General features: G+C 49.1%; 1 protein-coding gene across 7 annotated transcripts in view; it reads left to right on the forward strand.

Moving 5' to 3' along the window:
* Positions 1-13527, forward strand: part of LOC131672570 (uncharacterized protein CG43867) — a 126215-nt gene that overhangs the window by 6677 nt on the left and 106011 nt on the right. For 6 of the 7 annotated variants that reach the window (XM_058949882.1, XM_058949881.1, XM_058949883.1 and 3 more), the window contains 2 exons: positions 867-1049; positions 6468-7279. In XM_058949882.1, coding sequence (XP_058805865.1) covers positions 6515-7279 — 765 coding nt within the window. In that variant the 5' untranslated portion in view covers positions 867-1049; positions 6468-6514. The remainder of the gene's footprint in view (positions 1-866; positions 1050-6467; positions 7280-13527) is intronic. The other variant, XM_058949879.1, reaches the window with a different exon arrangement.

Below are 13527 nucleotides of genomic sequence, written 5' to 3' on the forward strand. Positions count from 1 at the left end.
TCGATAGAGACGCATTTTGCGATCGCTCCCGCTCGAAAACCAACGCGCGACGAGACTATACTCCCATTCCACTCGCGTGAGCACGCTAACTAACTAAAGTATTCAGCGTCTGCGACTCTTGACGCTGAATAGCCTGCTCTCTCTCTCTCTCTCTCTCTCTCTCTCTCTCTCTGTCTCTCTTCGAGTTTTCATATAATAACACCGTCCCTTAATTCCTGCTCTCGCGAGCAAGCGACGTATTCATAAAATAGCACGCGCGCATGAATTTCTCGCGAGCAAGCGACGTATTCATAAAATAGCACGCGCGCATGAATTATTTATAAAGTTAGCCGACAGATCGCTCCTCTTTTATTTTCCTTTTTATTCGCATCGGTTTTATGTGTTTCGATTTGACGTACTGAGACGCGAGTGCGGATGTTTTTATTTATTCTTTTCGAGCCTTTGAATTTTTTACCGATACGCGCTGATTCGAGAGGAATGATACGACGGTCGGCACGAGAGATGAGTTGGCAACGAACGCGCTTTCCGCTGGAATAAGGGGAAAAAATGTTTTCGATTGCGAAGATTTGCTTATGCTTGATGAGATTTTTATTTTAACGAAGGCGTAAAAGTTTAAGTTGTGATGTTTAAGAGTGACTAAAGTTGAATGTCCTCGAAGTTTGTGTCATAACGTAGAATAATTATATTTTATTTTGCCTAATGAGTTTATGTAAAGCTGACAATTGATTTAGCATTCATATTTTTCCAAGAAGCTTCCACATTGCACGTGAAATATTTTGAATTGAAATTGTTAATCATAAAGTTCAAACGTACTTCTGCGTGCCAGTCCTGTCCGATCAACTATTCCAAGTGTATTTTCTTTTCAGTACGCAGATCCATCAAAACTCGAAGTGTCAGCACGTACATCTAAAAACAAAATCCCATCGCAACGACGAATCGGACATGGGACACTTGAGCGCCATCGGATTACAATGCCATCGAATTCAGTAGTATCAGTCAATCACGATCGGCCACGCGCGCGATCTCATCGACGACCCATCAATCAAAACGTACGTCCTGAAAATTTCATTACCTCTGGCGAGAGACCGAGTAGCAACGCGCCGACAAACAACGGCGAACAGGAAAAAGAAAAAAAAGGACACGTCGCTGTCGTTGAAAAAAGGCTGCGCGCGCCGCATAAAGCAAAAAGCCCATAAAAAGGAAGAGCCAGACTTTCGAGCCAACTCTCTCTCTCTCTCTTGGGGTAGGAGGAGGGTTCGCGGCGCGTTGCTGCTGGCGGCCGCGAATCGATATGATATCGCGCGCGAGAGAGCGGGAATATTCGCACGTACGCCGGCAAATCGCGGAGTACGTGCAATATATCTCATATTGTTTCTTCCTATTCGATTTTTCTTTTTCCTTTTTTACAACTGAACAAAAATAAAAGGATTTCCCTTTGGAGGAGTTGATTTTCGAACGTGCCCGAGGTGCGGGGTGCGAAGGGCTTAGTTTGCGCGAGCATCAATTGGCAAGTCGTTGGCACGGCCGCTGAATTTATTCGACGTAACTTGCCGCGATCAGAAAAGTTTCGCCGCGGCCTCCAAGAGGACAATAAATATCGAGCATTCATTTCTCTCGAAAGCTTGGTCGAATTCGCGATCGAGCAAACAGCCGCGGCCTCGGAAAGTTTCGCCGCCTGACTCCCTCCCGAGGAGTTGCCTCGCGCAATTGATAAAATCATTGTCTAGCCACGACGAGAAATAAAAAAAACGCTCTCTCGTTATATTCAATATTCGCGTTTTTAAAAAGAGAAAAAAATACATCCGCGACGTACGCCATCCCAATATCTCTTCGAATCTACGAGCCGCGGGCGGAAGCTCTTAAAGTACAGCTCTACACCCCTCTCTTTTTTCCATCCTCGTTCTAACGTCGTCGTCGTCGTCGTCGTCGTCGTCGTCGTCGTCGTCGTCGTCGTCGTCGTCGTCGTCGTCGTCGTCGTCGTCGTCGTCGTCGTCGTCGTCGTCGTCGTCGTCGTCGTCGTCGTCGTCGTCGTCGTCGTCGTCGTCGTCGTCGTCGTCGTCGTCGTCGTCGTCGTCGTCGTCGTCGTCGTCGTCGTCGTCGTCGTCGTCGTCGTCGTCGTCGTCGTCGTCGTCGTCGTCGTCGTCGTCGTCGTCGTCGTCGTCGTCGTCGTCGTCGTCGTCGTCGTCGTCGTCGTCGTCGTCGTCGTCGTCGTCGTCGTCGTCGTCGTCGTCGTCGTCGTCGTCGTCGTCGTCGTCGTCGTCGTCGTCGTCGTCGTCGTCGTCGTCGTCGTCGTCGTCGTCGTCGTCGTCGTCGTCGTCGTCGTTTTTTCTTTCTTTTTTTTTTGTTGCCTGCCGGCACACGGTAGATCAGAGCTCTTTCGGTCACTTTTTCTCGTCCATTTTCACGCGGAAATTTCGCCCCGTGTATTATGCGAGAAAGTACTCCGGACACTTAGGCATGCGAGTGCGCGCGATGATATTGTTATACGGGGCTGATTCATGCTGCACTGAAGGCTCTCGTCCGCTCCCCTCCTCCTCTCCCATTTTTTAATGAAATGCGAGCTCGCTACGCGCAGTGAGCCGGACATTATTTTCACGGCGCGCTCAACGAAAAGTTTCTAATTAAAATGTTACGCGAGGGAATTTGCATTTTTGGAAGTGGACTGAGAGGGTAGGGCTAATGGATATTTCAGCTTTTGCAAGGCGAGTTTCGGTGAAGTGGAGACAGGTGTTTGATATTTTTGGCAATTACGCAAATCTACCTCATGAACAAGCCTCATGAACTTTACTTGCTTCCTTCCAACTTGGCATTGTATCTGCGATCGGTGAATTCTGCTGTCGTGCCCATTCTTTTTTTTTTTTTGTTATTAAAGCTACTTCTTTACAAAAGGCAAACCAAATACACTCTAATTTCCATGTTTACGAGATAGGAAGAAACGACGAGAAAAAAAAAGAAAAATACAGAGAGCGGAGCGTGGATAGCAAAAGTGGCGCAAGTGGAAAAGTGGAGAGCAGCGGCGCAGCGTCCCCTATGAATACGTAATTTTATTACAATTAAGAGTTAAGGTTGGCCGATCGATTAAGCCTCTACTTTAACGCTCTCTTCTTCCGACCAAATTAATGCGAGAATCAGGCAAATTAGCTTGGGATCTGTTTGGCGAAGAAAAAAGAAAGGGAATAGGAAAAATTCCGGCTGATTGGCAAAGTTGCCTCTCGTGGTGTTCTGGGGAGGGAATTTTTGCGGTTGCCCTACCGATGGAATTCTGATGTCGTACGCGGAGGGCAACGGCTGATCTTGATTGTATTACATTGAGTGGCGCGCTTATTGGGTTACCTCCCTTATATACCATCTCGTAATTGTAACGATTTCGCGTGGGAATTTCGGTGGATGTAATACTTGCAAAATCTCGTCAATGGAAAAATATAATTGGATTTTTTTACTACGAAAACTTCTTGCTAGATGCCAGTAAACCTTTGTATTAAAAGATTTTAGTTTCAAATATATTTTCAATTTTAACTTTAAAACTGAAGTTTTCAAAATCAGTAATGAAAAAAGAGATAACATTGACGAGCGAAAGTAGCGCCGACGATGAATTTTTCCCGAAACTAAAGCAATCAACCAGATTTTTGTTCATCCAACAAAAATGCAGAATATTGAAATTTCAATAACCTTATCCTTCACGTAATATCGTCGGCGTTGCCTAATATTTCCATATCAGTAACAATTGTTCCCAGAACAGCTTTTCAGAAAACAAACTTTGGCACTTCCACCGCGGCAAAAAAAGCCAAGTAGCACACAGTGAAGAGCAAGAGCGCGAGAGAGAGAGAGAGAGAGAGAGAGAGAGAGAGAGAGAGAGGAAGAGAGAAGAAACTGCGGGACTATTGGCAAACTCTGGGTGCTTGCGGAGATTACATAAGAGAGAGGCTTGTCGATGACGTTATTTTTAGACTGCAACACTTGATGAAAATAGTTTCGGGCATTCTTTCATTGCCTTCTAAATGACGCCGACTCGTAAAGAAAAAGAATTCGCGAGCTTTGTTATCGGCGCGACAAAAGTCCTCCCTCTCGCGGACGGAATTGCGCGGCCTTCGCGTGTCGCGCGCGGCTCTCGGGAAGGAACGTTTTGGCGCGCGCTAATTGCGCCGAATTTCGACGACGTAACGATGTAACGGCAGTCGTCGAACGTAACGCCGTGGGCGTGTTATTGCTAGCGGGGGAGAGGGCGCGCCTTGTTTTGCTCGGCGGAAAATTTCGGCGGACGAATATTTGGACAGCCTCGTGTGCGAATAGTCGCATCGCGCTGAGTAAACAAGTCTCGCTGCAGCGAGAGGATTCTTCTCAAAGTAGTCCGAGGAGAGCGAATCTCCTCTTGTTAGAAGAGTACAAAAGGTCTGGCATCAAAAAGACCTTTCTTCTAGGTGTATCGATTCTGACGAGATTCAATGCTGACTTCCATTCGACTGCACGTGTTTCTTTTCTTAACTTCCGTGCTCGCTATTAAATGGATCACGGACGATGGCTTCGCGTGCAAAAAGACAAAACAAAAAGAATCCACTCGCTTCGCTACCGTTCCTCGTCGGATTTCTCAATCGTGGTTATTATTGGTTCTTTCCGAGTAAACAGGCGTAGCGTACGTACGAAAATCAGCTTGGAAAGTCCATCCCGAAAATCATCGAGTGTCATTCGGTCTGTCGTAACCCTGAAACTCGGCGCAAACTTGGACAACGCGATTGCTCTACGTCGAGTTGAAGCGAAACAAAACTCGAGGAGGAAATGTCCCGTCGTCGAAGTTGGCCGCGTTGTTTTCGCCGCTCCGATTCGATTACGTTTCTCTCTCTCTCTCGCCGATATCCGCGCTCAACGCTTTGCCCAGCGCCTCCGGCTCTTACGAGCAAATATTTGAGCTCGTGTGGTCTCGGCGTTCCGCCCTGTGTTTTCTTAGCTGCCTCCCCTCCCCTGCTGCCGTCCGTAACGTTCCGTCCCTCCCGTGCAGATATATGATCTCGCGCTCGCGTCGCCAAACGCCGCGGATAATTAATTCGTTCGAGGAGCGGCAAAGAGAGAAAGAGAGAGAGAGAGAGAGAGAGAGAGAGCTTTTCGAGTCGAGCTTCGCGCGGAAAGAAATACGCGAGGGGCTTAATTAAAAACTCGGATCCTCGCTCTCGCGAGAGGTGGAAACGCTTTTCCCTTTTCTTTCGGGCCTCGGCGAGCTTCTCCCTCGAGCTTAATTAAACTCGTGCATACAGCCGGCGACTGATCCATCATCGAAAAGGAGTTATTTCAATTTGTCGTGACCTCTTGAGCGCGGCGAACAAAAAGGATACAGAGCATTCCCTCGGTGCGGCTCCGGCCAGGCGCGAAAGGTTGGCCTCTCGGGGATATGCCTCTCTTCTTCTGAATAAATACGCCTTGTTCCTTGCTCTTCTTCGCTTTACATTTTTAATGGGCTTGCCTTCTTCTCTCCTCTTTCGCGAGGGGGAGGGGACGGTAATGCTCGTGTCAGCGCAAGAGGAAAAATATATTTTTTCTTATTTTTTTTATCGCTGGGGCGCTTTAAATTGAGGGAGCCAGGTATGTGTAGACATCGGTGTGGAACAATTAGGAATATAATGGTACGATGGAATTTATCCTTTCAAGTGCAGTTTTCTTTTGACTTTCTTGCTTTATTCCGCGTATAATTACACGGAAGACTTCCTTTTTCCGGTAGTGTTATCGTGATCATTATCCGACTGCGACGACTATTTTAATTTCCGTGATTGCGGTTTGGAAAGCAATGATACATTGGCTCATTCTTTTTCGCACAATTTAGAGTGACAGCTCGCTAATAAATTACTTCCAATTATTTTCGCATTAGCTTGTGAAAAATCCATGATAATAAATTCAGATTTTTTATTAGTTGAAAAATGTATATTTTACTTCGCTCATTGATATGCAGTTCAGCATCTGCAGAAGAATGTCATCAGCGATATCAAAGTTTCTTTTTTCTTCGGAAGACGAAATGAGCAAGTAGTTTCGACTTTCGACGTCTACGTGAAACATAAAGTAATTGTCATTTTTACGGCGAGCTGTCTACATTAAATTTGAGATTCGCAAGAAGCATATAGACTCGCAAAGGACAACAGTAGCTTATCCCGCGAGCGGCGATCCAGCGAATGTAGATCTGCGGCGAGTAGTCTAGTTGACTTTGCCGAGGCAAGAAAAATGGCATTCGAGCGGCGGCCCGGAGCGGAAAGCGAGCGCGCCACTGCAGCCGGTGCAGATAACCGTAAAAGCCGGGTCGCCGCGGCGAACCGGGCCGCGCTCGACGAGCGCGTTTGCATAATCGCCGTGAGCGCTCTCGAGCGGCGCCCCCCCCCCCCCCCCAAGGTCAGCGCGAGAAAGTGAACGGCGCGCGCGCGGAGGCAAAGATTTCGTAATCGGAATGCCGGCGCTGGGTGCTAAAGCGCTTTGGAACTCGTTTGTTGCAGGGCGAGATCATGAGCGGGCGTCGACCCGAGCCGTGAGCCGACGAGCCATGGACGAAGTGCGCGGCTCGCCGGCCAGGCGGCTGTCGCAGATACTGGACCCTATAGCCAGGCTGACCTCGGAGTTGGGCTCGAGCACATCGGCGCCATGCAGTCCGCGGATGGGCTCGCGGCGCCACGACTCCTGCTGCGCGGGCGCGTCCCCGTCGGCGGACCGCCCGAGGACGAGGCGACCGGGCGGCAGACAGGGCCCGACGCCGCCGCCCCGCCCGAGGCTCGGCAGCGGCAGTCCGGCGCACCAGCGGGACACCCCGTACGCCAACCTGCCCGGGCCGCCGCCCGAGAGCGCCCGGGGCGCCGGCTACGCGGAGCTCAAGGGGAGTCCGCCCGGCAGCGCGGGGCCGCCGCCACCACCGCACCACGCCAAGTCGCGCGCCAGCCCGTTCAACTTCACCTCGGAGCCGAGCGGCCGAGTCGAGTACGTGGACAGCCGGCTGCCCCTGGTCGACCTCGGGTCGGCCGGCTACGAGGGAACGGCGCGCGAGCTGCCAGCCCTCGCCGGCGGCTTCGCGCCCGGCTGCTCGTCCAGGAGCCCGTTCCCCGGCAGGTGCCAGCCCGACGCCCAGAGCAGGCCGCTCGCTCACCAGGAGCCCGCGCAGTGCAAGCCCACGTTCGTCGCCTCGGCCAAGGGCTGCGACGGCTACGCCAACACCGTGGAGGAGCTTAACTGGCAGGAGAGGTGCTTGGAGCTGCAGCTCGAGCTGCACAGGAGCAGGAACCAGGCGAGCAGAGTGCGAGACATGCTACGAGAGAAGGTAAGATCGCTGCTTGTTCGCCGCGAGCGCGACGCGTCTTGCGCGTTTGTCTGACTCTCTTCGTCGCGACCAGATGGATCCGACGGCTCCTCGCGTATATACGCTAGTCGTGTCTGCCCGGTTATTCCATAACTCGACCTCGTCGTCTTTTCTTAGCTGCTACTCTTAGAAATTATTTCCCGATGATTTTCTCTGGTCAAGTGACGGATTACTTCCCGATGTCAAGTACGACGATTACATGTGTGACGCTCGTGTTGTACGTATACGAGTGCCGTCGTTGCCATCGAAACGCTTTTCTTTCCCGAATCCCGAACGACTGATCGCCCACGACGCACGTGCGTCTCGCGCGAACGAACGCAGCCTGCCCGAAAGAAAAACAAAATTTCGCGAGCGTCACGGCTAACTGCGGCGCTGCTCTCGTCTCTAATGAACGCGGAATAGAGCTGAGCAGAGTGTCACTCTCGAGGGTTTGAATTTTGGACGAATCCCTTTCGTACTGCGTGTGCGATATGACCCTCGGGGGAACTATCGGAGAGAGAAAGACCCAACGGACGATCCGTGACTAAGCCAATAAGCGAAAGGCGTCTCTCTGTGCCGACAATGACGACGCCGACCTTTTTTTCCGCTAGATTTCCGTCCCTGCAAGCGTTCGGCCAATGCAAATTCTATCGAAGGTTTCTTTTTGCGAGCGGTTGCTGCCAAGGAAATACGAGAGCTAAGGCGGATTATTTGCTCGAGACTCGAATTATGAACTTTTGAGTGCGTCGTGAGCGAGGGTGAGGATGGGTTTTTCATTAGATAATGGATGCGTTTCTTCGGGGGAATAATGAGGATGGATCGTTGATGAAACGAGCATTACAGTTAATGGCGATATTGAATTTTCGAAGGTACTTTGCGTTTACACCTATTGATCGCTATAAGATTTCTTTAGTACTTCGTGTATACATGGGTTCGGTTAGTAGCTACACAACTAGTCGCGAACGATTTCGCAACGTAACGAAAATTCAGCTGAACTAACCGCGAGCCACAATTAAAAAAAAAAAAATACTCCGACGTACATACTTTAAAATTGCAATGTATATAAGATTCAGCTTCAGAGGTCATTGATCAATCCAGAATGAAATAAAGGAAGCGATCCATCAATAGCGCGTATATATCCGCAGTCCCGCCACATACTCATCGAAATACCATCACGCAAAACCGCATCCCAACCCTCGGCACATTTGAAAGCGCACAATAGCCTCCTGACCCCGCGCCTATTATTAAAATGTCCGCAAATTGAATAAACGCGCGTAGGCGTCTGCAGCCAAAGCGGAAGCTTGCGAGAGGGAGTGGGAGAGAGAGAGGAGACTCGTAGTACAATCGCGCCTCGTTAATCGTCCGCTTCACCCTTCGCTCGGCGGCACAGACGCATTTGCATATCTTTAGGGCTTTGAATCACGCGCGGGAAATTTCATTTGACGGGCTGCATACGTCAAATTGGTTATGCGCTCTACGCCCCCCCCCCCTGCCCGTCTTCCTTCGGAGTACTTAGTATGGGCGGTCACGAGCGACGATTTAAAGCTCCATCCACGAGATAAGGCACGATGGCACCTTATACCTTATACCTTCCTCTTCGTTGCTCTCCTGTCGACGCGGCGGGCCGATAGTCGGCTTGGGCTATCGATGCCGCGCGCGCCTCCCGACGCTTCGCCGGTAAACACGCGGGGATGGCGCTTTCAGTGGGACGCCCATCGGACGCAGCGTCTCGGGGCGCTCGAAAATGAGCGCGCTGCGCTGGCTTCGAGTCCCGCGGCAAAGTTCGACGGAAGCAGCGCGTCGCCAGTCAGTCGCCGCGCGGATTTGTCACCGTCGAGCACGGCGGCTCCGTTATCAGGGGAAATCGAATCACTCGTAGTTCACCGCTCTTGAGAGAATCCCGCCTCACCGCGTCTAACGAGTCGTGCGCGGCGCTCTTTGTTCGCGGCGGCGGCAAATTTGATTACCGGCGAGCAAGACGCTTCTGTGTACACCCCGGCGTTTTCGCGCGACGCCAGAGCGCGGGATAATTGATTCTACGACGGCCTCGTAATTGATCGCGGATGAGCTCGGGAGAGTACAGTCGTTGAGAATTTTCGCGGCGGGGGAGCGCGATTAAATTTTACGACGCGCTCTCCCGAAGGCATTCAATTATAAGAATTTTCGGGCTTTGTGCGCCACGACGGGAATTAAAACTTGCGAAACGGAGAGAGGAGCGGACGGCTGGCGGTATAGAAATCACACTTTCGCAGCGAGTCAACGCGACAAATTGTATTTTGCAACTTTTATTTCCCTCGCATTCCAGTTGAGATTCAACAACGCACGCGGCTTGAACTTTGGGAACGTATCTAAAAGTTTACTGCGCTCTGACATTTCTAAAATTTCAGCTTCCTCTCTTGCTCTAGGATTAAACGGGTTCGCCAAAATTAAAGGGCGGTGCATTCTTCATGCCCCGCATTTTCCCCCGAAGCGGACGTTCGAAATGTACGCGATGAAATATATTGTAAAAGGGGCGATGTCTTTTTTTCCCTCTCTCTCTCTCTCTCTCTCTCTCTCTCTCGTAGAATTATCGACTTGCTGGAAAAGCAGCAGCGAAAAATGGCTCGGACTGGAAAAGAAAGGGCAGGAGCACGGAGAAGCTGCGAAAGAGAAATAAGTGCAGCGGATTCGCACAGGTCGGTTAATACGGAGAAAATACCGTACGCACGACGCGAAAATCGAGTCTGCTTTGCCCGCTGCAAGCTTCCTCTTTGCTACTTGAGCGATTTTATTCTTAATTTCCAAGAAACCCGCTTATTGCTATTTCACCATCGTCATCTTCGTACTTCAATTGCACTCGTGCGCTGCTCGACGAGTGTTAGACTCTCATTATCCTTCAAGATATATATACCCAATCGTCGTCTCGTAGAGTGCAAAATAAAAAGAAAGCAATCATACTTTACGCGGGTGAGTCAGCGCGTAAAGTTCTCACCCTCGAAAATGCCGCACGCGAAAGCCCTCAATTACCGCGAGAGCGTCTCGCGGCGATTATTCAATGTTGCCTCCCGCAAGGATTTTGATTGGTCGCTGGCGACGCGGCTCCTTGGAAATGGGCGAATTTACCGACGAACCGCGCCGCCTTGCGAGTTCTGCGCGCGTGTATTTATTGTCACGAGCCTCGCGCTCGCTCCTCCACCGAGCGTGCTTCAATTGACATTTCCTGGCTGACTAATTACTCGCCTCTGCTGCCTTGCCCGGTATGCACTTCTCGGTAAACTCCGATGCGTGATTCCTTAACTGACGTTGCATTTGCTTTTCTTTCCGTCGACGTAGTTGTAGGTTATACACGAAATTTCGTAACGAAGCAAACTCGATTTTCCGTGTGTGGGTCGGGTTTCTAACAAAAGTAGAATACGGGTAGCTCATAGATATCGGCTATTGTTATGTTGATCGGGATCAAGGTAGATGTGAGAACCGGCTAGTGTATTACTTACGGTGAAACCACGAGTTGATTAATGCTAACCGTAGCCTTCCGTTATTGCGCTTATAATCTCATTTTATAGTCGGCCTGTAGTTAACGCTCGTTAGCCGTGCTTTTAGCGTCGGCCAGCCAGATTCTTTCCAATCATTTTTTCTCGGTCGATCAAGCGTTCAAGATTATTCATACATCAAACAATTATTTTTTTATTCGGTTCTTTGGCTGCCATCTCAGACTAATTATTTTTTATGTCGATGATTAATAATCGGTCGAATAAATTAATAATACGTTTATTACAGTAATTCTCATGAAAATTTCGTCGATTAACTGTTTTTCAAATAAATAATCGTCAACGTTTTGCCATTAATCCACACTATTGTGTTAATTGATTTATAGATTCAATTACATTATTCCTCTGCATTCTGATGGAAAAAGTGAACTAATTTATATCGTTAAAAAAAAGAAAAAAAATAACTGATCACAAAAGGAAAATTACGACAAAAGAAGCACAAAGCAAAAGAAAAAAAGTGAACGCTTGCTCCTAATAAGGCGGAGCAAGAGAAAAAAAAAGGTACATTTCGCATTTCGCCGACTAAAGCACTTGACACCGAAACCTCCATAGCTGCACTCCACTCTCGGGGGGATCGGGTAGGGCGATTTGCATAGATCTGCTGCTCCGTCGGGGCGGTAAGCTCTCTCTTGCCTTAATCTTCGTTAGAATTTCTAATTTCGCCCAGCCGTTAAATATATACTTTCGCAGTAATCCTCCTCGGCGTCGCGCGCACTCGACAGTGTTTACTGCGTCGCCGTGATAACGGCCAAAGGTATATCGACAATTACTATGCCTGCCGATAGAACAGCTACTCCTTTTCCTACCTTCTTTCTCGAGTCTTATCCTTTACGGGCGATTCCGTTTGATGGGTTTGTCGTTGCCCCGGAGTTCTGATTATTTCTTTGGAGGAGGCGTAGTCTATTATTTTTTTATTATTTTTGTTTGCTTGTCTGGAAAGCTGAGAGTTCGCTAATGAAACGCGCGAATAATGAGCCCGCCTTCATTATTTTCAATCGACGAGAAACAAAATAAAGATTATCGACTGTTCAGCCGCATCGTCGACTTGTGCATAGAAACGCACCTCGAGAGAGGAAAGAGCGGCCGTTCCGCCAAAGGCTTTCAAACTTTTCCAATCATAACGAGTGTACGCACACGTGCACTCTGTGCGAGGCCTTTGTGCGCTCGACGGTAGCTCACGAAATTCACACCTGTGCCAGAGAGTTGCCGCATCAATATCGCGAGGGAGGGAAGAAAAAAAACGCCGGCGCGGAGAAATGCTCGCAACGCTCTAGCGTCAATATTGATTCATCTACTCGGTGATTTTTTTTCGTCAGCCTTTTGCAGTCGATATTTCAAGGGAATTTTTTTTTCACTCTGCGAGGTGATTTCTCTCTATCTTCCCGGCTTTTTGTTGCTTTCGTTGACGAGCCATCGTTGCAACTCTTTTTTGTTGGATGATTTTTGCGAAAGAACATTTTTCCGATGCTGTTTTTGAAACGGTAGCGATTTTTTCCCACTTGTAAATTCGACGTGCATGAATTTTATTTTCAACCATTCTTTTTGATCAGTAACGACGTATCCTAGTTCCATAGTCGTTAGAATGATAACAAAGGCAATTTTCTGCGCGGTAAATCTGAAATACGACTTTCACTTCGCATTACGAAAGATTTCGGAAACTGCAATTTCGCGTCGTTATTCGAAGCTGTCTAACAAAAGAAGAGCTCGCTGCGATATGGGTAGTACTGGACGGATATATCAGCTATTGTTATGCTGATCGGGGTGAAGGTAGATATGAAAACCATCTACGTTACTCACGGAGAAACCACGTGATTGAATGGAGAAACCTATTACGACTAAGTCAGCGTCGGTTCAGTATAATAATACGATGAGCTTCGCTTGTTAGATTGGTCGAAACGAACCTTTGCCAAACTTCTGGCGTCAAAGACCAAAATTATTCTTTTGAAATCCTCGTGCAGTTGGCGTCGTTAATTCTTTCCCGTGCCAATAAGCCAATAATAGTTGTAATTACGGTAGGCAAGTGCAGCTCGCTTTTCGGTGCCAGTAACGAACCTTACAATGTCTTATTGTCGCTGACTCGCCGCAAAGAAAGATCGCTCGGCGGTACGGTTCGCCCGCGTGACTGTGTTCATCGGTCGAATCGCCAGTCCCGTCACGGGCGCCACAACTTCGTCAAATAAGGAAATCACTTGCACGAGCGAGGTCCACCGCGGTGCGGTTGATATTGATACGGATGACGGTGCGCGCCCGTGTCCCTTATGTACTCGTAGGTAAGTTGTGCTCGCGCGCGAGCGACAATCCCCGGGAGGCCTATACTATACGCACATTAGCCCTCAACTTGCGTGAAATATCAGCCATTATCTTGATTTGTACCGCGCGCGTGCGCGTATATACACGTGGGGTGGACCGAAACCGTTAATTTTTCATGTGCGCATGTGTGTGTCCCAAATTACGTGGTAATGGACGCCTCGCTTGGCGCAACATAAATCAAGCCCCACAAAGACGAGGATGTAATCTTGACCGCACTCAATGGATTGGTTTTTCTCGGGCTGCTTAATTTTCGCGCGGTTCAAGATTAATTGTCCGGGGGTTCCGTCGTGAGGAGGACTACCGGTTGTCTTTTCGGGCGAGCATCATTGCAGTACTTTTAATTTTTACCTGGTTACTCTTCTGGTAAAATTCAGCGCTCCGACACTGACGCTC

The sequence above is a fragment of the Phymastichus coffea genome, unplaced genomic scaffold (assembly GCF_024137745.1).
Source record: "Phymastichus coffea isolate CEN01 unplaced genomic scaffold, Cenicafe_Pcof_1.1 PCOF00153, whole genome shotgun sequence".
NCBI lineage: Eukaryota > Metazoa > Arthropoda > Insecta > Hymenoptera > Eulophidae > Phymastichus > Phymastichus coffea.